This window comes from Achroia grisella, unplaced genomic scaffold (genome assembly GCF_030625045.1).
Source record: "Achroia grisella isolate CSIRO2021 unplaced genomic scaffold, CSIRO_AGI_Agris_v1 utg874, whole genome shotgun sequence".
Taxonomy (NCBI): Eukaryota; Metazoa; Arthropoda; class Insecta; order Lepidoptera; family Pyralidae; genus Achroia; species Achroia grisella.
This window is the reverse complement of record NW_026713051.1, coordinates 4128443-4151784: the sequence shown is the minus strand read 5'-3', so window position 1 is coordinate 4151784 and position 23342 is coordinate 4128443. Positions and strand designations below refer to the sequence as shown.

The 23342-nt window shown below is 32.0% G+C and overlaps 2 protein-coding genes across 16 annotated transcripts in view; one reads left to right on the top strand and one right to left on the bottom strand.

The window, feature by feature from the left end:
* LOC131853076 (coiled-coil domain-containing protein AGAP005037) overlaps window positions 1–23342 on the top strand; it is a 275367-nt gene that overhangs the window by 165158 nt on the left and 86867 nt on the right. For all 15 annotated transcript variants that reach the window (XR_009357971.1, XR_009357972.1, XM_059203876.1 and 12 more), the window contains 2 exons: window positions 9623–9770; window positions 12485–12553. Coding sequence is in view for 13 of the 15 variants with exons in the window: in XM_059203876.1 (XP_059059859.1) it covers window positions 9623–9770; window positions 12485–12553 (217 nt within the window). In the remaining 2 variants the exon portion in view is untranslated. The remainder of the gene's footprint in view (window positions 1–9622; window positions 9771–12484; window positions 12554–23342) is intronic.
* Window positions 13221–23342, bottom strand: part of LOC131853078 (uncharacterized) — a 54229-nt gene continuing 44107 nt past the window's right edge. The window contains exons 5-9 of the mRNA XM_059203887.1: window positions 18466–18559; window positions 17687–17780; window positions 15951–16574; window positions 15325–15503; window positions 13221–13803 (exon numbers count right to left, since the gene is read on the bottom strand). Of these exons, the coding sequence (XP_059059870.1) occupies window positions 13630–13803; window positions 15325–15503; window positions 15951–16574; window positions 17687–17780; window positions 18466–18559 (1165 nt within the window). The 3' untranslated portion in view covers window positions 13221–13629. The remainder of the gene's footprint in view (window positions 13804–15324; window positions 15504–15950; window positions 16575–17686; window positions 17781–18465; window positions 18560–23342) is intronic.

The window sequence follows — 23342 nt, the reverse complement described above, 5'->3', positions numbered from 1 at the left end:
TTGCAACATTTTTCAGTATTTGCTTAGTTTATAGCCTTCTTCAACAAATGGACTATCCAACACAAAAATAATTTTTATTCGAGCCAGTAGTTATTGAGATTAACGCGTTGAAACGAACAAACAAACTCTTCATGTTTATAATATTAGTATATAATATAGATGATCATTTGACAATTCTTAAATGACATTATCATGTATGTGCCTGCTTTAGTAGACTTAACGGGCTTATTTATTCTTGTCGTAATAACATTCAATCTATTTATCCTAATTCGTAAGTGTAAAGTACAAAGTTATAATTACTTTAAATACCAAAACTGATAGAAGTACTTACTTCTTTTGATATAAATTAATTTCGTAATGTAAATTGCACATTATTGTACCAAATCAAATATATTTCTAATTCACTATTTTGATTGACAGTTACTTGCTATCCTAATTTTTAGAACGATCTAAGAGAAACAATCTTACAGTGAACTTTCCTTGTGCAATTGAAAATTTAAACATTGATTGGAAATAAAAGATTATTAATGAAATTGGAAAATTGTTGGTTTTAACAATGTATGGCAAGATAGTTCCCAAATTGAAGAATTTTCACAACTTATTTGATCATTATATTTCGCCCAATTTACATAGTATCTTTCCAAGTTATTGTTATGTTTTTTTTTTAATATAACACGTACGTATATTTAACTGTTAACTTGTACCTACTAAAATAATTATTCGATGTTATACTAAAATACTAATTTGTATTCCATACGTAATGATGTTTTCATTAACCCTCCAAAGTTTATTTAGGGTAAATAGTTACTTAGGTATATATACATATGTACATCAAAAATCGATGGAACAATTATACGAAATTAAGGGCCAACATTTGGTATGCAAAATATTATGTAGTTGCGGTTTTGTATCCCACAGGAAGACCTAGTAGTTGTAAATTTTCACTAATTTAGATCCTACAGTGAATTTAAATTTATAATTCCTGGATATTTGTATCGAAGTTTAGAGGGTCTACAAAAACAATGTTACTAAGACGATTCATTGATTTTAGTGGAGATTGTTCGGGATCTATTAATAGATTTTGTAACACCAAGATAAGCAGTTTAATATCGATTTGATGACAGCTTTTCTTATCAATGTTCCAAAGTGTATGTGTTGTCTCCTTTTATTTTTTTTATAACTGACTCTATACTAAATCTAAGTGTTTCAAATTATCGACACCCTTTTATTTACAAATAATATCACTTGATGTAGGTAGGTGATATATTAATTGTCAGAACATTTACAAAACTCAACATATTTCTTTATTATTACAAAATTATGAAATTCATTCCAATATTATAAATGCGAAAGTCTTTCTCACGTCTATCTGATTGATAACTTTTCACGATTAAAAGATTGAACGGATGTTAATGAAATTTGTCATGAAGATAGATTGTATTACGAGTACATCTTTTAACTCAAAAATAATCTGGAGTTAAATAAATATAAAAAAAGCTGATGCGGCGAACTTGGTATTGCCTCAGAATATGTTTACGCGAATTTTCTTTTCTTCTTCTTCAATGCGCGAAGTATCTTCTCGAACTAAGACGATGGAAAAAGTGTTCATCGAGATCAAGGGTCCTCGAGATATAAATAAATAATTTATGTATTCGGAACAGAGATAAATTATGAACTAATTTTATTAGTTTAATTTGTCTCATCTCCAGTCATAAAAATCAGGTCAACCGAATATTGTAACTAAACCCGATTTTGTTTCATACAATTTTATATATATTTGACTTCTATGTTGTAACACATTTATGTATAAATTGAGATAAATCAAGTCGTCTCTGTCTATTTATGAGTATGTCTGTGTTAAAGCCGCAGGCGGGGCTCAGGTTGTCGATCGTATCCTATCCCTGCAAGCCTCTTAGGATTGAACGAATTGAACTGCGAATGCCGACTGCATTCGACACAGAATGGAATTTCCATTTAAATCTGTTTCCGTTACTGGAATTGACTGACATTTCCTATAACTTTGTACCAAGTACGGGTATCTCTTATCTCAGCTGTGCAGTTTTGTTCTGATTTGAAAGATATGACATGGCAATGAAGTAACTTTATACTTTAATCCGAGCGAGAATATTAAAGTCAATAACGCCGCCTGCAGAAGTTTGCTGTAGTTACTTGCTGGTAATTGAATGTAGCCATGAAGAAGTTACTTATCACTTTAATACTCTTGTAATATCTAATGTAGATTACAAATCAAAGTTTCCTAGGGTTTAATATGGAAAATAGCAGCGTAATTAACAGAACTCGGTATTCTAGTGGTTTAGAAAACCGTTTTACTTCCGATGTTTGCGGGTTCGATACTTTACACGGCACAAACATTCGCATTAAAATTTCGTTTAGATAAATTTAATCCTTTATAAGTTAGTTTTTATAGGAATGGGCATTAAATTATAGAATATGATATGAAAATATACTTTGATTCTTTTAAATTTTAATGAATTCAGAAAAAAATATTTTATGCCTATTTTATTCTGTTCTCTGTAAAAGAGAATATGGGAGATGACCATATGGTATTAACTGTTCAGACAGCGGATTTTAAATAGACAGACACTATTTAAACGCTTTGTAATATTTAAAGATTAACTTACTAAAAATAAAATAATAACATAAATAAATCGACTTATTCTGTTTCTGACGGTAGACGGATAGTGATAAAAAATAAGACGTGCAAGAGAAGCCGGGAGGTCCTACATGAATAAATGAGTTTGAGTTTATACTAGCACCGTATAAGCAATAGTACAAAATTCTACGAAGTCGAAATTGCTTGCGGCTATAATTAAAATTTATCTCTAACGCTTGTTGCATTGCGTGTCAGATCCGTCGTAAAGTTCTACAGAATTTTGCCGTAATTTCACTCTAAAAGCGCAACCCCAACAGACTCGCATGGAAATCAGCTCTCCAATAATTTTCGCTATTCCGCGGCCTTCTATGGTTCAACACGTACGTTTGTTTTGCCGCTTTTGCCGCTCCACTCTGACGTGTGCAGCTAAGCTGGCCAATTTTTTTGCGATTTAAGGGATAAAGAATCGAGAAGGGAAAAATAAATTCACGTTTTTAGAAAAACGGTTTCACAAATTTTATAGGGTTGATAAGGTACTAATGTATCATGCCTTTGTGCATGAAATTTTAGTCCTTCGAAATGTAAAGTATGTGTGGCGCAGCCAAGGTCTCATGATGACGTTACGTTGTTCATATGTATTGTATCGTTCAGAAAAAGTCAATGGGTCTTTACCGAAGGATTTTTTTTATACTACTATGGTGGTAAAGAAATATATGACATCTGATGGTAAACGATAACCCTAGCCTATATAAGTACCGAATTATCTTAAATATAAAAAATCTGCTAAATTATTTTTATCGAGCAAAGGCTTAGATTACATTTACATTGAATTAGTTTCTTTGTACTTTGTATTCTGGCTGGCCAGGTACCCCACAAGGCAATGTAAACGCTACGTCATATATTCGTCGATGAGCGCAATGAATTTGACGAAAACATGCATATAAATTTAAGTATAATGAAAATCGGGAGTATTGGCACTCCAGACGTTATATCGTCAGAATACGGGACGCGGTCTGAAATCGGGACACCTGTATTACATCGGAATAGTTGTCAACCTACTTGTAGTGCACCTATTTGCTTTGAACGTAGGTCCTCACGTTACATTTGCAGCGTGTTTCGTGGCCTTCTACGATTTAATACATGCATTTGCTTTTGTCGCTACCGAGGTACTTGATAATTGTAGCGCGAATTTGCTGTGAGCTGGAAACTCGTGGCCTTCAACAGAGCTTTAGCCTCACAGAACTTATATTGAACAGTTGGCTTTTATTCTTATTACGTGCTTACTTTTTATTAGATGAATAAGAAAAGTTGCCGATATTTAGTTATTTTAATCTTTAGTCTACACTAAATAGTAAAAATGTTTCATCCTAAGTTTATGATAATGTCTTACGAATGGCGATAGCCTTAACTTCTTTGAACTAAATGGACGTAATCTAGAAGATTATTATAAGATAAATGGTGCACAGTGTTTTACAATTTTGATGACACATTCTGCATTTAGTATATCATGTATACAATGAATTTGGCTTTATTGGTATTTGAACAAGAATTGCGCGACGAAAAATAAAAATATGAAGAATATTTTTTATCAGTTCAGTAACAAATCTGTTCTGTTGAAATTTCTCGCTTAAAATTGTATTGACTGAAAGGTACACCATATTGGAATAATAATGAATAATCAAAGTCCAACCACTCTGTCAAATGCTGTCGGGTTTTATATATTTACATGGGGTCATTTTGCGAGCATCGTCGGTGTTATCTCAATATTTGGGGATGGCGCGGTATGTTTGTTTATCTCTTCATCCTTCCTGTCAACCGTCGTTTCTAAGTGACGCCTATCATGTGAAGAATCCATTTACTAATTATTTACTAATAAAAATTCCTAGAATATTGTGTAATTTAGATAAAAAAAGCTAACAAAATTTATTAACTATCTTAATTAAAAATTTTGGTTTACTAAAATAGATAGGTTTACTATAAGAAATCTTTTTAATACGCGATTCGAGGCGCTGCCGAAGTTTTCCAATAAAACTATCGATGTGACAAAAAAGATTTGATTTTCGCCACAGATTTTAAAACTGATAATTAAAATCGGGTAGTATAAAAATAACTAGAATACGCTTCACGATATTTGGTGCAATATTTTTCTGGAATGGAAATGAATGAACGCTCTATCAATTACGAAAATAATCGTTACGAACACCAGTTGCAGTTATTAGTTTTTGCTATTTTCATTTCATAGGCGCTTTTTATAAAAATACATGTGCATTTTGTCCCATCGAAATATCAACACTACTGATGATGAAAAACCAAGAGAATTTTATAATTAAGAAAATATGTGCATCTGTTTGTTTGCTATTTTTTACAATTAAGCTGCTAAATTAATTTTATGTAAATATGATATGAACATTGAGATTATATATCACAAGGAATAGAGTAGACGGGGTGAATTTTTCTCATAGAGCAGCTACCACTTGCTGTTACAGATAGTTTTTACTAGTTTTAATAGCTTGTTTTATACAAAATTAACAAGACAGTAAACTAAAATATCAAATGTAGTGTCATTAGCATAGTTCTCTAATACACATAGTTATAAAACGACCTTTTCCAGCACTAAATGAGTTCACTTCGTCGTAGTTGAAGTTTAAACTATTAGCTATTATGATTAATATTTATTACACAGACATGAGATAGACTTTGTACAGTCAGCAGCGTAGGAACTTTGTTTATACATTACTGCTGTCAAGCTATTATTTTTGTTTCGTTTTAAGAAGTGAGATGTGGAAATTAAATTAACGGAGGTATGACATCTTAAGTTCCAAAAAGCAAGTCAAGACGTCGGTTGCCAAGATAAATGGTAACCAGTTAATTAGCTTTTTCAGTTACAAAATAAACATAACCGTCCATCGTTATTTACTGTCGACGCTATACTTATTATAACAGTGTTTACTGTCTAATCTGGAAAGTGGTAAACTTTCTTGTCGCAACTTATTTGTTGGCAATGCTGGTAATAGCGATTCGATTAGACATTTCTTTGTACAAGTTTGTCCCTGTGGACATCCCTTAACGTTTTTAGGAAGAACACATTATGTACTATAGACTAATAATATACAGGATGTTATTTATCCCAATTAATATGATCCAATTAACGAAATATAATCTCATTGCGTATTATTTATATCTTATATGTTGATATTAAGTTACCTACTTTAATACATTTTCTCACTATATATAATTTCTATTGCTACGATAATTTGATTTAAGATTAAGCATATAATATAATTTTTTATTAAAATAGGATTTTTACTTTCTAAATTCATTTTTCACTGTATAAACATTTACTAAACGAGTGAACTATAAATTATATAAAGTAAATGTAGGAAAAATCTTTTAGTATTCTAAGCTTAATGAGCTACTAAATTTAATTAGTTAATAACGAGAAGCGATGTTTGGAAGGGATTAAAATCAGCACAGTTACAGCGATTTGATTATTAATTTAATTTAGGATTAGTGAACAAATGACAAAACGTGTTAAATTAATGATCAGGTTTTTATTTAAATATATGTTCTTTGTAAATACTAATATAATAAACAGTTATATTCTACATTACATAATAGTAGTGTCCGGCTATTGAACTTACGACGGTGAAGATGAAGTAGTTTTCTAAATCCTTAGACCTTTGACATTGAAAAAAATATCCAAATCTCTGATAGTAGAGATATTTTTATCCGCAGTAAAAAAAGTCTAAACATCAGTACGTACAATCACATGGACCTACGATCAGTATTTGAAATTCTCTTCGAAAACGATCTCTGTTTTTAATTAAAATGTATTCCAGTCGACCGTACGTGTTACATCTTTGTGTTCTCTGTGAATCTGCGCACCATTTGTGAAAACCGTTTCTATATGATGAAATACTGAGCTCCAACGCTAAAGTTTACTTTCCAGGGCGGGAAAATAGCATATATATCCTGCAATAACTACGTACTGTATTGTATTTCCCGGATATTGGACCGTGTATTTGTTGATTTACCTTGATATATAGAGAATATAGTTTCACAATTTCGTCACCAGTACAAAGGGTCGGATGACAAGCGATTCTGTTTATTTAGCACTTTGATGTTGTCGGCAATATTGGCCTCTCATTTATTTGATATTCGAATGCGCTTGACACAGTGCATTTCGAACACTTTATGCCTTGTATCACTATTGACAGGGTTATATCAACCATAATAATTCCGTGAGTTTAATTTCGACGGCGAATTGTGGCACATATTTGGAAATTATACCAGTTGTGTAGGACTAATACAGGGCTATTGTTGTGGTCATATAGCCAACGATACTGGTAATTGACATTGTACAGAGTATACTACGTGTTCCGGCAAACGTTGTTATGCCATATATATAAGCACTAATATTGCTATTAAAATATAGGGGTTGGTGATAGAAGCGTTGGTGAAAATTTAGAGTTTGTATTTTAAAGACACATTATAAAAAAAATAGGGGTGTACAATCATCTTATTATCATCTTATCACATAGGAGTACGAAAAATAGATAGTAGACGATTCTCAGACCTACTGAATAGGCATATAAAATTTTATAAATATCGGTCAAACCGAGTATGGTAACTAAAATTGTGACACGAGAATTTTATATATAAGAATAAGTAACGCTGAACAACCCAACAATACTAAAGTAACGATAACAATACAACAAGCATACGTTCAGTCGGTTTCTAGGTGAGAGTGGTTCAGTTTCATGAGTCGCATATTTATCAGGCTTTTGACTTGTTGCAATTTACAACTAACCCAGCGTAAAGATCTACAGAAAAATGCATTCACTTTTGTTTTGCGTTATGTTTCCTCTTGAATTTCTTTTCTGTGAGCCTGCAACTAGTTACATTCTATGTTTGCTTTTCTAAACACGTAAAGGAAATGGAATACATTTGTCCATATTCTTTTAAGCTTTGTTTATATTAAAATAATATACATATGCTCTGAAATAATGAACCTCTCAAACAGTGAAAGTTTGAGAGGTTCATTATTTCAGAGGATATGTATTTTGTCAAATCGGTGTAGTGGTTCCGGAGTTTACTCTTCTCAAAATCAACTCCTTCTATTACTTTTGTATAAATTCAGATCTTTGCTTCTGGTAAATAATGCTTATTTATATTTTATATTAAAGTAGAAATAAGAAAACAATTGACATGCATAACTTTAAAATACATAAATTGTAATGTAATATACATTACAAGTGTTATTTTGTTTTTAATGTGTTTACTTAGTATCAATCATCTTTAGTATTGACTTTAATATTTATCAGTTTTTCTGTTTAGGTAATTAATGTTTTTAAAACATTAATTACCTAACAAATATCAGTTATTTATTATATAAAATTACTTAAATCAGTTTTGCTTAATATTAAGTAGATCTCGTTTCAATAATTTTAATAGGCTACCGTCACATGGGCAGTATCCTTGTTTGATAGTATAATATAAAAAAACTTAACGTCTTTATCACTTCCATTCAAACACAATACATGAGCTGAGTCTATTGTAAGTACATAAGTATAATTAGTATTTGTAATCTTATTTTTTTTATTATGGCTACCATCCGTAACATAATAGTAACTTCGTGGTTGTTCTGAATATTGTATCTATGATGTACAGAAATCGAAACTAAACAATGCAGCCAGTACTATCACCGCAACAACATTTCAGAGTGCCATCAGCCTTACTTGACATAACAATATATGTCAATAAACTCCATAAATTAACCTTCCTTCATATCAGCTCGTTGTTTTGCCGTTTTCTCGCCTAAAACAAAAATATCTCGTCACAGGGCGGCTGTTACTACGGGCCGCTGGGCCGTGCCATATTCGATTATAAATATTGCCCCGTAAAGTTCAATTTTATGTTGGTTAATGTTTGTTTTCTTGAACACTGCTTCACCCATCGATGAGTTTTATGTGTATTACCCTATTAATAATTATATTTAGTTAGGTGACGAAGAATATTGGAGAAATTACGGTCTGTAACTGAATTGAATAGAAACAAAATGGAATGGGTTTATTTATTATTATTTACGTATCAATACGTATAAATTAACTTTTAACGTATCAATAAAAAACTATTATTGTAATAAAAAAAAATTCAAAATAGTTCCCTAACCGGGTAACGCGCCTATTCCCGCTAATTGTGTATGTGTGTCTATTGATATTTTATTTCTATAGGTTTACTTCTCCGGTTTTTTTTAAACAGAATAGATAAATAAATATGTTGCTAATTTATAAAGCAAATTTAATAAAATTCATAATAAAAATATCCTCATTAAGAAGCTTATCCAAATACTTATACACAAACAAATAAAAAATAAACAAGTAAGAAGAAACTCTACGAATAAATCCCCAATTAATACAAAATAATTGCTATAAAAACCTATAAAAGGGTACGTTATTAAACTACTTTTGTAGAGAAAGGGTATTACAGTTATATTATGGTAGGTTGTTTTTTATACAGTATTTAGCTAGTTGAGACACAATAATGAGACGTTTCAAAAACAGGTCTCACTCGTAGAGCGTTTACGTAAGAAGTACTTAGTCTACTTAGAATGTTCTTTATGAATAAGTCTAAATCTGGCTAATGAAAAACAACAAAAATATGAATGACAGGAATATGCTGTTTTCTGCTACATTGTAATCCATATATTGTAACTCCCTATTACTGTAGATACATAAATGTCATAAGCTATATATATTCAAATATAATAAAATTGTAACGAGGCAAAAACTGTCTGCTTATGTATTGGTGTGTCCAAAGTATTGCGTAAAAATGGCTGAAGGAATTATGCGGAAATATTAAAAAAATTTGTTGTTAAATATGGGTCACCATGTACATAAATGTGAATTATTTATAATAAATTTTCAATACGTCATCTATTAGTTTAATTATATTTATATTTAATTTATTTATATTTATCCAAAAGTTAACCAGAATTCCTTTTTTCAGAGCCCATCTCCATGACATCCGAGATCGATCCGTGTTACGGCTTTTCGAGGCTACTGACATCGGTGGCGGGGTCTTTCCTGGCGCTGTGGGCGTCGGCTCCGTGGCCATGCCTCCAGCGGCCTATTCTGGGCCCTCCAGTTGGGACCAGGTTAGGAACAGCTTTAGTATTACATGTATTTTGCAAAGAGCGGGATTTGCACTGCACGTTCTTTCATACGTGATCAGAAGCGCATCCGATGTAAGGGAGGAAAAGGCGCCGATGTGAAACATGCGCGCGCGCTCTCTTTTTGTACATTTACATGCACACTCTGTCCTGCGTGAGTTTGGGTATGACAGAGCGTATTTAGACAGTTAATGTGAGTGTGATTGTGGCTTTTGCAATCATAAATTAGAAAAAACTGAATATAATAAATCTTAACCAATTCAAAAGTTCATTCATTGCAGGTAAGGTACACAATTCTAGAATAATATGGTTCATTTTATATTAATATACACAAAACACACAAGATAATGAGCGCTTGCATGAATCCGAGACGAGCCATATAATGATGTATAAAATGTAGTAAAAATTATATATAAACCCAACAATATAGATAAATAGTTGGCTTAGTTGTATTTTTATGTAAATTATAGTATATTTATTATGTAATGGATATAGAAACATTCGAGTACATCTGTGTTCACGTAAGAATACACTGTTACAGTAATGTTATATGCTACTAAAACTCCAAACGTTTCGTGTCATGCATTTCAGTTACAATTATAATATTATTTTCTTGCTATTGAAAACCGGTTATTCGGAATTCTCTTTATTCTCGTTATTTTATACCAACTGTTGCCTGCGGTTTCACCCGCCATTTATGTTAAACCACCGAATCAACTCGTCGCATCGTCCGGCTGCTTTATTACTTCGTTTTCGCTTTGCATTTTTCTCACTTTCATTTTGCTCGCTTTTCTAGGGTATTGTAATTTTCAATAGCCTTCGTCGTATCATTTTAATGGAATGCAAAAATATTTTCTCTAATTCCATTTGTAGTTCCAGAGGTTCCTGTTTAATCAAACAAACAAACTCTTCCTCTTTATTTAAGTTTTCATTTTATTAAATATTCACCGTCATCTTTTCTTTGTGTATTGTTTTTCTGCTGTCGGATATCAGTATTAGACAAGTCAAACTTTATCTAAAGTCTTCGCCTCTTCATCTTGTTATCACGATTACCACAGTACATCAATCTTAATACCTTAAAATTTAATATAATATAGGTACCTCATCAGTTAACAAAATTACATGCGAATTACAATATAAGAGGGATGATATCTTAATCCTCTTAGATATAGGATGGCACGGCATGAGTTGTTTCACGGGTGTCACATAATAACGAATTGTCTGTAGAGCAGTTCATGTAAGGCGATGCAATGAAACTATATATATATTATACATTATATATTTATGTATCTTTATAATCAAAATAAGGAACAATTATTTATTAAAAATCATTTTCTATTCATACTTTTATAAAACTAGAGTGCAAACAAGTTGAAGTCCCAGTTGATGAAAAGTAGTTCATCGCTTATAGACTTGAACAGCACTACAGACTACGGACGTTTCAAAAACAAAGCCCTTAGTAACTCACAGTCGTTGTCATTGTTTGTATTGTTATCTTGTACATTCGTACTAATAAAATTAACCTGAAGTCACTTTGTTCGTTACCTTATGTATGTATGATGAAAAAAAAATTTTCGTCATACCTTTCGTGAAGACAAACTGTATTAATTTGTAACACGTGCATCAAGTTCTAGTTTTACGTGCTTTCTCCTGTGTGCGTTGCGGGAAGCATCCCGAGTCATAATAAGATTGAAACAAGAGTGTGCGGGCAGGTGCAAACTTAATGCTTCAGTGAAGTTATTACAGTGTGGTATAATATAATGTAAGAGATACATGTACTTGCATAGAATTTATGTTGCTCGTACATTGTAGATATAATTACAAATAGAGGCGCCAGTATGCGGTTTAGCATCTTTTAGTTGGATGTATCTGTAGCAGCATTCGAAAATGGTCTGTGAGATCCATCGAACCGTGTACCTAAGTGAAGCCATCACTGCTCTGAAGATCGTCTCGTCGTCAATAATATTGTCGAGACCAACCTGACAACCACTGCCATAAGTAAAACACAAGTACACAACAATAATGAATATTACGTAAAAAAAAAGAATAATTACGAGGAAAACTCAAACAATAAAACAAAGTATATAATCGTGTTTAATAAAATTCGTTATTAACCCAATTGTTATAAGAGTGAACAAAATGAGTAGGAAATTAACAAAAAATATTTATTGTTTTTCTCACTTTCTCGTCTCATTAATATTTCTTCGACATTGATAAAGCTACTTAACATAATTGAATTAAATATTCTGTCATGTTACTAAGACAGAACTACCCACTGACCCATCCCAGTCAACAGCCATCCGAGAGTCCTCTTCATGTTTCCGGAGGACTTAGTTTTCATGCCTCGATACTTTCTAATTTCACAACTATTTATAAATATATAAAAAACGAACTAACTAACTACGAAACTTAATCTAGCTTCAGAGTCAATTACACAGTTGAACAATATCAGAGCAATTATACATACGAATGAATTGTCACGAAACTCGACTACAGAACCCTTTGTGAGTAAATCCTTTGTGTCGTTTCCGTGACGACATTCTCCTATTAATATGGAAGTTTCCCGTATTTTTATTCAAGGATTTCATCGTAAATTATATAAACTATAAAGATAGGAATGTGACGTTCTAACTTCCAAGGACATTTGTTATTTGTTTTCTATTTGCGTTCATGATTTAACTTGTGTTTTTTGTTTATAGGATCAGAGCTACTTCAGCGAGCCGGAGATTGATTCCGAGTACCATCATCAACATGTGCATAAGTCGAAGGTAAGTGCTTTCATTTTAATGATTTATAGTGATTATACGGAGATATATTTTGTACAAGTTCGTCAACATGGATAGTTCTGTATCACCTAGTTCGGTTGACATTGCAGTGTATGAAAACTAAAGTCCTCCAGAATGGCAACACCTCAGCCTACCTACCTAGTCACCTGGTGATGTGCGTGGCACTGTTCATGTACCGGTGATGGTTACCACAAGGGAGATCATTCAACTTGATCAGTACATCAGTAACTAACTAGAAAAGTTTCCAGTAGACGACGTGTTATTATTCTATGTTCTCAGTAGTGTAACGGTTAAGCACATAGAAAACATTTGTATTCATGAGTATGATTGTATGTATTGGTCTGTATGTATTCTACGTACATAGTATATTATGTATAAATTAAATATTTCTATTTCGTATTTAAAAAAATGTATCTAAGTATTTATATCAGTTTCCTAGTACACATAATGAGCGCGTAGCTTGTGACTAGATGCCCTATGTGAATTGTCCTAGGTTAATATTATAGTAATGAACATATTAGTAGTCCTAATTACTAATGACTAACTCTTTTCCGTATTCAATAAGTGTGTATACATAGATAATTTTATATAAATATAATAAAAGTCAATAATTATTTAGTTTTTATTTATTTATAAAAAAATGGTAACAAATCTGTAAAAATCAAATATAATCTTATAACTAATATTAAAACGCAACATAAGTAACCGTTTTAGCGTAGGCACTTACTACTACAATAAATAACTGTAACTCGCATTGGCAAGTTCATAATAATCGAATGTAAATGACTAATTTCACAAACAAATAATAACGGTAGGTACTCTTGATGTTTGTTTAAACTAGCAGCCTCTATTTAATTTAATTTAACAGTATTTCAAATTAATGTACACATTTTATTAAATAATCAGGTCGTATGTAAGTCTCTTAATATAGTTTTTGTGGCAAAGGCAATTGAGACAAAGGTCCTCAGAAAAGGAACGTTGGTAATTACCAACTGTGTGCTTTTTTTAATTTAAGCATTCGAAAATGTTAATTAATTTAAACGAACTACGTTTTAAACTTAGAACGCTTTACATATAGGCAAACCTTTATAATAGTGTGCCCCGTTGTAAAGTTTCTTAGGCGTAGACCTCCACGAGAGGACGAGGGCTTTCTGGAAAGGCTCTGGGGCACAACCACTGCAAACTTGCATTACGGCTTTAACCTCAGCTTCCGCTGGTTCTCTTTCATCAACCTGAAATACAAGAATATAATAGATTTTTTATTAAATAAACTTTAGAATCTTAATTTATTTTAAATTCATTCAGAATATAAGAATACTGTGCAAGAAGATTGGACTAAAACAAAACTTTATATATTTATGAATATATCGCAGAAGTATGAAACTTAAAAAATAAAACATACAATTAGTTGAACAAAATAAATCAGTCGACGTTCTATTTGGCAGAGCAATACAAGTGCACCATTCAGGAGTATGGCGTATTGTCCATCATGATTCAGCAACGTTATTTTATAATCTATAATAATATTTTTCAAGGGAATCATTTGATTTATATCATACAAATTTACAGCATAATATTATTTAAAAAATATAATGTATTTTGCATATAATTCTTTTTAATCGGTTAACCTCTGGACGGGAAACTATTAGGAAATAAACTAAAGGTTAGATGCAAAGAAAAGGTAGCGGTAACATTTTGTTATGTGTATCTCCTCTCTAGTGTACACGTAACAAAGAAAGACAGCGACCAGTTCCCCTTGACACGACCAAACGGCTCGATTAGTGAGGTTTCTATCTCAGTGATTTCATGTCCAAACTTTGAAATAATTTTTTAAGACATTTAAATGTGAATGTATATAACTAGTAGGTACTAATAGTTGCACGTTTATACCTTGACTATAACAATTCCAGGTTTATAGTATTATAGAATAGACTATTTTTTTAAAACATATTCATTTACTATTAAATGAGACATTATAGATTCATAAGACATGTTCCTTAATGAAATAATAACTTTGAATAAAAAAAAATATTTTTGTGGATTTATATCCACAAAGAAAAACAAACTTTTTCATCTTCTATTCATTGTAATATATTCACTAGTAACGAATGATAACGAGGAAATAAACTTTCTAAAGACCATATTTTGTCATTGCACAGTGAAATTACAGGATAAGAGGTACGACATCTTAGTCTTCTGTAATGACAACGCATAAATGGTATCACGGGTGTCACATAATAACGTGATATCTATAGTGCTGTTCATGTATGTAGGCTATGATTACAGCTTGCCATCATGTGTTCCGTCAGCTTGGTTACCATTAAATTAATATACAAAATATCCTAGTCTAAGTCTAGCCATATATGTAATATCATGAACAAAGAACGACGGAACTTGTCTGACATCTTATTCTTTCTTGTACTTGTGGCAACAAAAATGTGTTAGAAATATTTTCCTTTTCCCAAATAGCAAACGAAAATATTTCTAGAAGGGTTAGTGAGAAAGTATGCGAGCGATATTGTTTACAATGTGCTAAAAGCAGATACTTTTATGTGGATACAGGACCGTTTATCGCATCGAATAAATAAATATTAAAGTGCCACACTAATGCAGTTGCATTCGATACTTGCGTATTTACACAAATATCGATGTTATGTAATATACTCTTATGATTGATATTCTAAGAACAAGTGCGCTAAATATAGAATTTATATACAGAGTAAATAGAAGACATAGACTTATGTAACAATTACCGTTTGTTTCTGTAAATTCTGCACCGGTAAGTTTCCAACGACGCCGGCGAGACCACTCAGGAGAGACTGTTGGAACAATTCTTCATCCTTATCATCGTCGCCCAATTCTGGGCTCAGTAATGCCTCGTCGACGATAGAACCATCGGACAAAGCTACCAGACCTCGCTTATCTTTCTTTGCTATAAAATAAAAACGATACATACTTTTATAGCTACTTGTAATATTTTCTGTCTCGACAGCTTCTACCTAGTCTTGCGATGTCGAAGGCGACACATAAAATATTATTTGAGGTCATAAAAATGAATTTGCATTTGTATATACTTATGTGTTTGCTATAACAGTATATGTAACACGTAACCTTACAAGTAAGTATGTTAATAATTTTCTTTATGTCATTTTCACGTTTTTATTCTTCATTGGCTATTTCTGCGGCTTCATACGCGTGAGACCATTTATTTCTCGATTCCATAGGAAATACGGAAATTTTATTCTTTCTATCTACAATCTATCTACCAAATTTTAGATTAGTGAATTCTAATATTTTATATTGTGAAACACTTCTTGACGATTTTGAACAACAATATTTTGTGGCTATAATATGTCAAAGGAGTATAATTATTTATTACCTGGTTTTGTTTCTTCTGCTAATTCCTTCTCAGGGTTGTCTCTTTTATCACGCTTCTTGGAATCCCTCTTGTAAATGTTATGCGAAACTGAATCATCAATATATTGTACATTAGCTGGATTCAATAACGACCCTGATAGTAACACAGTAGTGCCCTTAGACGGTCCCAAGGATTGAGCCTGAACGAATTGTGTAGCTGGCCTTGAAGGTTGTCCCACAGACAATAGCGGTAGCTGAACAGTACTTTGGTCACTAGGTATTTGCTGGATGCTGTTAATCAGTTGTTCAGACACTATTCTAGTTCCCAGCTGACCGTTAATATATGGCTGTTGAATTTGAACACCGTTCGGCAATTGAACAGGGATCATTTGTTGTTGTACACCAGCTAGGTTCAAGTTCGGGACTCTCTGTATTTGGCCTCCAATCAAGAAGTTTCCGTTTCCAATGGGAGTGGCTTGCGGCGGCGGGGGCTCGGTGACTGGTTCAGTAGAAGTCTCCAATGGAGTACCATCGTGTTTGAAATGGTGTGCGTGGTGGTGCTTGTGGTCTTTGTGGGCTTTGCCAGCAGTCAGTGCGACGTGGTACAGTTGTAGCATTGTTACTTCTCCCATTAAACCTGCTTGGTCTGGAATTGTATGAAATACTCAAGTTTTATTTTAAAATATCTCGTACTTTTTTAACCTGATAGTGATAGGATGGGACGTTGATTGAAAAATCAAATGTCAGGTTTTTGTGCACGTTTTTCAACCGAAAGTCCAATTAAATTTTGAGTCAGACTTCCCGATATAAAATCATGTCGAACAGAAAAACATCATTGGACGTGACGTTTTTGACGGCGATTGGTGAGTAAAGGGAATATGCTCAATAAAAAAGTTGAAACGATTGCTAAAAATGAATCGTATAGTTTGATGTATTGTAGATTGTATTACTTTACTTTTTTTTTTCTAAGTCAATTGTGTCCTTTTATTTATAATATTATTGTACAATAAAGTATTACAAACAAACAAACAAACTTTATTTATTTGAATTACATGGTTTATTGTAATTGTAATTGTCATATGGTTGTTCTACTTCTTCTGCCTATCACGGGTAATATCCTCACAGTACATAACATGTGTATATGTCTATGTTTAAAATAACTTGGGTGTTCTTTATTTAACTCCACTTGTGATAATTTAGTTAAGGATTCATTACGTTGTATTTGCATAAATATGATCTATTTATTTCGGCTGATGCCTTAACGTAAGAAATATATAAAATTACAGACATGATTAAACAGCCAAATAGCTGCTGTGTTTCAGTATTTTTCAATTAATCATTCAGTTTTTTTTCCAAGACTTGCTTAAACATCTCCTTTTAATTATTATTCTCATTTAATTAATTATAATAATACACACACACATTTACCGCCACAACTATTAAACTAGAAGGGGTAGTCAAAGGTATCGTCAACGACTGTTGATGGTTGGTATATTTTGAATAGGTATATACCGCCGACTTTTTGGTATTATATTGTTTCCTTCACTAGAGAGTTAATCAGAAAAATAATTTAATACATAGTTTTGTTTGTATCGGCTAGATTTGAGGTAACGGCCTCTTAGCTATATTTCAGAATAGTAAAGCACTATTCTAAGTTACGCCTAAAAGGTTATATAGGCCACGACGCTCTTATCAGTAATTTTACAAATTATAATTATTTTATATACCGTCCATTATAGGTATTATTTATCTACTTACTGAGTACAGGTGTCAAACCGTCTTTGCTATATAATAAAGACTGATCCTGTCCAGTCACAGCAATACCACCTCCCTTTATAATATGGCCAACGAGCTGGAAGCAGAAATTAAATTCAAAATAGAAAAAAGCAGTGCATTAATTTTCATGAAAGCACTAACCACATATGAGTAAAGGGATTTCTTTCATTTACAGATTTTAAAATAAAACAAAACCAGAAAATCATTTGTCTACTTTTCCGTGATATTTCTATTTGACGAAATATACTCGTACCTTTTTGAATAGAGCTTTAAGTAATCACTCGGGTTCCTGCAGGCTTTAGTTTGTAAAGCATAAAATCATAAATTGTAATATATAGTACTAGAGCCGTACTAAATAAATAACGAAACTTGTTAGCAAAGTAATATTTAGTGCAAGTAGATACTAAGCTTTGAGTTTACTGAAGTGTCCCTCACCGTATCTTTATGCTTAGGAGCATTACAGAACGATATCCCTACTTGGGGACACTGGCAAATCTCCTAACAAACGTTCCTTGATCAATATACTATCTTGATACTTTCTGGTATCTTAAAAATGTAACATTGTTTTTAAATTAATACTAATTTCGTGAAAAAATGTAAACACTTGTATAATGAAACGTTATCTCTACTATTTATAATTCAGATAGAGATAAAGATACTTCAATTTTATTTATTTGTATAGATTAATAAATGTTGTTGGAACACTGCATTGCCAATTATGGGGATAAGTATTGATTGAAAACGGTAATTATTCTACTTACCCTGTTGTGGAAGCCTCGACCCACCCTCTCAGCGTTCACCCATATCTGCCATTCACCAGTCTTCCCATTCCATGATTGACACGAGTGGTACCATCTGTGGAAAGAATTGAACTTTCAATTGAAATCCTCAGAGTTTTAACTACAATACAAGAAAAATATTAATGAATGATTTATAATAAAATTAATGGTAAAGTTAGGGAATTTCGATTTTGGTACAACATGTTACGAAATTGGTGTATTTTACCAAATAAAAACTAACAATACAATGATAATGTCATGTCATCTATAATAATGTATAATATATACAACAATTATGTCAAACTTTATATGTTGCGATTACTAAGTAAATTTTAAGATATTAATTCGATTTTCCTATTTTTTTTAGTTATACTGTTAATTGTTGAAAGTATTATAGATGTTGTTGATAATAAATAACATCTGATGTTGAATACAAAACTTGGTATGACCACACAAAATGTTATAGACATTCTCACTTGAGATTGAAGCATGGTGTTACAATATCTCTAAATCTCAATTTCGAATGGTATGACAAAAAAATATTGATACAGCAAATTTGGAAAAAAAATACATATATGTATTATTATTTAAACAAAATAATTTCTAATAGGTGAATTGAAATACAGGCTTGTGAAAATATAATACAAAGGCAAACTTATTTCTGAAAAGGATTTTAACCTAACAAAGTTTGTACTATTGAAAACTGTCTATTATACTTATAAGCAAAAGTTTAATCCTATTTCTATATCAAAGACGAGACTAGACTATTGTTATTATGTTGTAATATGAGACTAATGTGTAATCTGTTCACTGAATTCAGTTCATGAAAAAGTATAATCCATGTGCTAAATTTATTTGAAGAACTGAAGTAGTTTTTTAATTAAAGAGTAACAAATATCCAGCCAAGTTCACCAACTTCCTCGTTTATAATATTAATAATAGGATATTCTGACATTAAAGCAGGCTAGTTGTGTTAGTCGGGCTGATTTAACTTTACAGATTTTAAATGTTGTAAAAAAACGTCGGCGTACCACCAGTAGCTTGATTCCACCTATTTTACCTGCAAAGCAGCTTTCTTTTTAAGATTTCTTTGTGATTGAAGGACAAAGGCATTGAAATTACAGGATATGTATGGGGCCATGATATAATACGTGAGTACGTTACATGATAGAATGATGTCCATAGTGTTTGTGTATATGTGCGATAGTTACCAATTAACATCATGTAGACTTTAACCTTGTCTGCCATACTAATTTCATAAAAAAAAATATATTGTTGCTACAACCTGAATTTAGTAGGTAGTTGGACACAAATTTCGTGTGTGTGTGTAGCAAACAGATCTAAACTCGACGGAACAACTCTACAATGCGTTGTTATCTGGACTTCAACTGGACTGGACTTTGTATGATATCAAACCATGGGCGCATTTAGTTTACAGCACATTATTTGCTACACATTACCGCTGTTTGCGCTCATTTAGGAGCACTTCGCAATAAATCCCTGTATACACATTCACTCTAAAACTCTATTATTCTTCGGTGCTTGGAGAAAAAATCAAATTAGGTCAGCTAGTGAAAAACTGCTCGGAGTAAGCAAAGACCAAACAACGTTTCAAAAGCCACCAACCGCACTAATTGCTTTGTGTACTATGTTGCCTGACTATATTTGTCTTTCATTCACCAACCGCATCAAATTGAGGACTAAAAATAACAAAAGAGACTTAAAGTATTTACTTAAGTAGTGTATAATTCATATAATATTGAATTAATACAATGTTAATAATAACACAATTATTGTTTCAAACATAACCTAGCACTATTTAGCATATACCCATATTTCAATGGTAGAGAAGGTTTAAGACAAGAACAATAAACATTTGTATTCAGGAGTATTACTGTATTGGTCTAGATCTATATTATATTATAGTATGTATAGTATGTCGCCTAAGACCTTGGTAATGCTTGTAATACAACACCTAGAACTAGTTCGATAATGTAAATTGCATGTTCGGCATTAGACCCGATTATCCTAAATGACAATAACCAGGTAAAGCTTAATCTGGTTCGGCGATACTAGCTGCACTTAGTGTCTGTTCTAAACGGGGCTTGTATGCTTGATACCATTGTCTACATATAGGTACGTGTGCAGATATGTTAGATACTGTATAAGCCTTTCTATTGATATCCGATCAGCGCAACTTAGTCTGCTTCATTTTCTCTGTTATTGCGACATTTTAGTGATACTCCTATTTTATTAGCGTGATGTTCAAAAGCCTATATAACCTTCCATGATAAATTAGTTTTAAATTGATGAATTTTATCACTTTACTACTTTAGCAATTCGATAAAAATCTAATTCGTCAATTACGAAGCTTTTGCCGATTAGAATATACAACATTATTGCTATTATTTCAATATCCTCACTTAATTGGGACTTAACGTACGAGTATTAGGTATTTATAGAAATAATCTTTGCAGACAATTTAAAACGTGATTATTTTTTTAACTTGAACATATTATTACGTCTGCAATGTCTTGTGTTCTAGTAGTATCGTCAACAATTGACAATGTAGTCGTGAAGCTATATTATATAAATTAGTAATTAAAATTAAACATTACGTGAAAATAAAATAATCAAAAACCTAAAAAAATCTTAATGGTTAAAAAGAGATCAAGACATATGCATTATAATAAATTCATATAATCACCAGTATCATAAAATCCGTTAAAAATGACTGACTTATTATATTGTGATAAATCTGCACTGTGGTTTAATGTTACATTTGTACAGTTTAGGTATGTGGGCAAACATACATAACATATTATTATATGACTCGACGATTAGTATTCGATAAATAGTGTCGAGTGAAAATAAAACTAACACTTATGATTCGCACTTTCACATCGTGAGCGAAAGAAATCACTATTTATTAGAAATCATTGCTTTATTATACGGTAGGTAGTTATTAAATTGTTCCTGGACATGTTTCACTTACTTTTATTGGTTGCTTTGGGACAACGCGATATAGTATGGAAATTAGAAGATAAGGAAGCGCCATGCCTTAGCTCTTAGGAACACAATCGCATGATAGTTACAAATTAATTTTGTGATGTACACGCCAGTAGATTAGTATTTTTACATGAGGTGGGCCACTCCTTTGACCACTCCCTTTGCATAAAAATAAAGTTGGAAATAGTCGCTCAGCGCATGATGAATTTTTTATGTTTGTTAGAACTCTAGACAAGTTGTGGAATGGGGAATCCATTTTATAGTATGAAAGCAATATATAGAAAATTGCTTAATAATTCACTCCTGAAATGCATCCAAGGAAGATCCCGTGCGACTTTAATTTTTAATTACGACATTGAGGAAAATGCACCCCAACCGTGGATTTAGATGACGGCAACCCCGACGGTAGAACGTTATACTTGTTATAATATCAATTAGTTCAAATACCTTTTGTAGTTGAATTAAAGGGTTTGCCGAGATAAAACGGTTCCCCGAAATATTATCATAACATGCGAACTGGATGTTATCCGGCCTCTTTCGGGTTAATTGCCATTTGGCCGTCATATTTTCAGTTCGTCAGGGAAGCATGTTTGCTAAGGCTTAACGTACTATATGATTATGAAGCAGCGCTCCTACAATGGATTATAGTATTATCCATATTCTGTGGCCTATATAAAGTGGGGTAAAAAATTGTCTATAATTACTGCCATTGAAATATTTTCACTAGCAATAAATAAAGTACTTTTTGTTTAATTTGTTAATACTGCTATTTTCGGTTTTTTTAAATATTTATATTTAACCGCGCGAAGTGTTCTTATAAATTAAGGACACTTCACGCTGTCTCATTTAGCCCAAGCTAAGCAGTAGTACTGATATAAATACCTAAATACATTTTTTTTTGTAAATATACTTATATTATACGTAGAACAGATTCAGACCAATAAATACAAACAATCTTACTCATATCTACAAATTTAAATATTTGTACCGTGCAAGTAATTATACTAGCAACTATCAGATGTAATAAACCGCTAGACCACCGAGGATTTCCAATAAAAGGAAAGAAAATAGACACTAACTATAGACAGTAACACTTAGATTTTTTGGAGTATGTCAAGAAATGATTAACAAAATTGTGCTAGGAACAAGGAACATAACACTACGAAAAAAAGCGTATATACAAATTTAAAATATTTTTTATTAACCAGTTACAACAAATTATGAAATATACTTTGTTTGCATATATTTTTACACACTAAATATACACATATACTAGATATTCGAACCGAATATTTATATTCACTCATTCTTTATTCTGTCATCCTGCTAGACTACTAAAACGACAGAATAAAGAATGAGTATGTACGAGGGAATCTCAAAGTAGTTGCAAACTAAACTGTACGGTGAACACTCTTGTATTTACCCGTGTAGTGTTTACTGTATAGGGAACAGTTTCCCTGTACCAACTGAAGTGTGATTTCGCAACGCGACTGAAGCGAAATCAAATAGACTGACTGTCAAATGCTAATACGAAAACACGATCTAGTTAAAGTAAAATACTATATGCAAATGAATTATATAAACAAGTTTGAAATAAACTATAAGTCAAATATCATCAGAAATATTAATTTAGTATGTAATTAATTTAATATATATTAATTTAATCTTGATAATAAGGTACCGTCACAATTGTAATCATTTGTGTGATATTCAATGGTATTGTTACATCGTGAAGTTCCGTTTGTTGAGTATATTTGAACGAGTTAGACAGTAGTCGACTATCGGATGTCATTTGTTTGATTCTCTTTGATTTTTATCAACGGGGAACTCGTTACATAGATTAAGTGCCA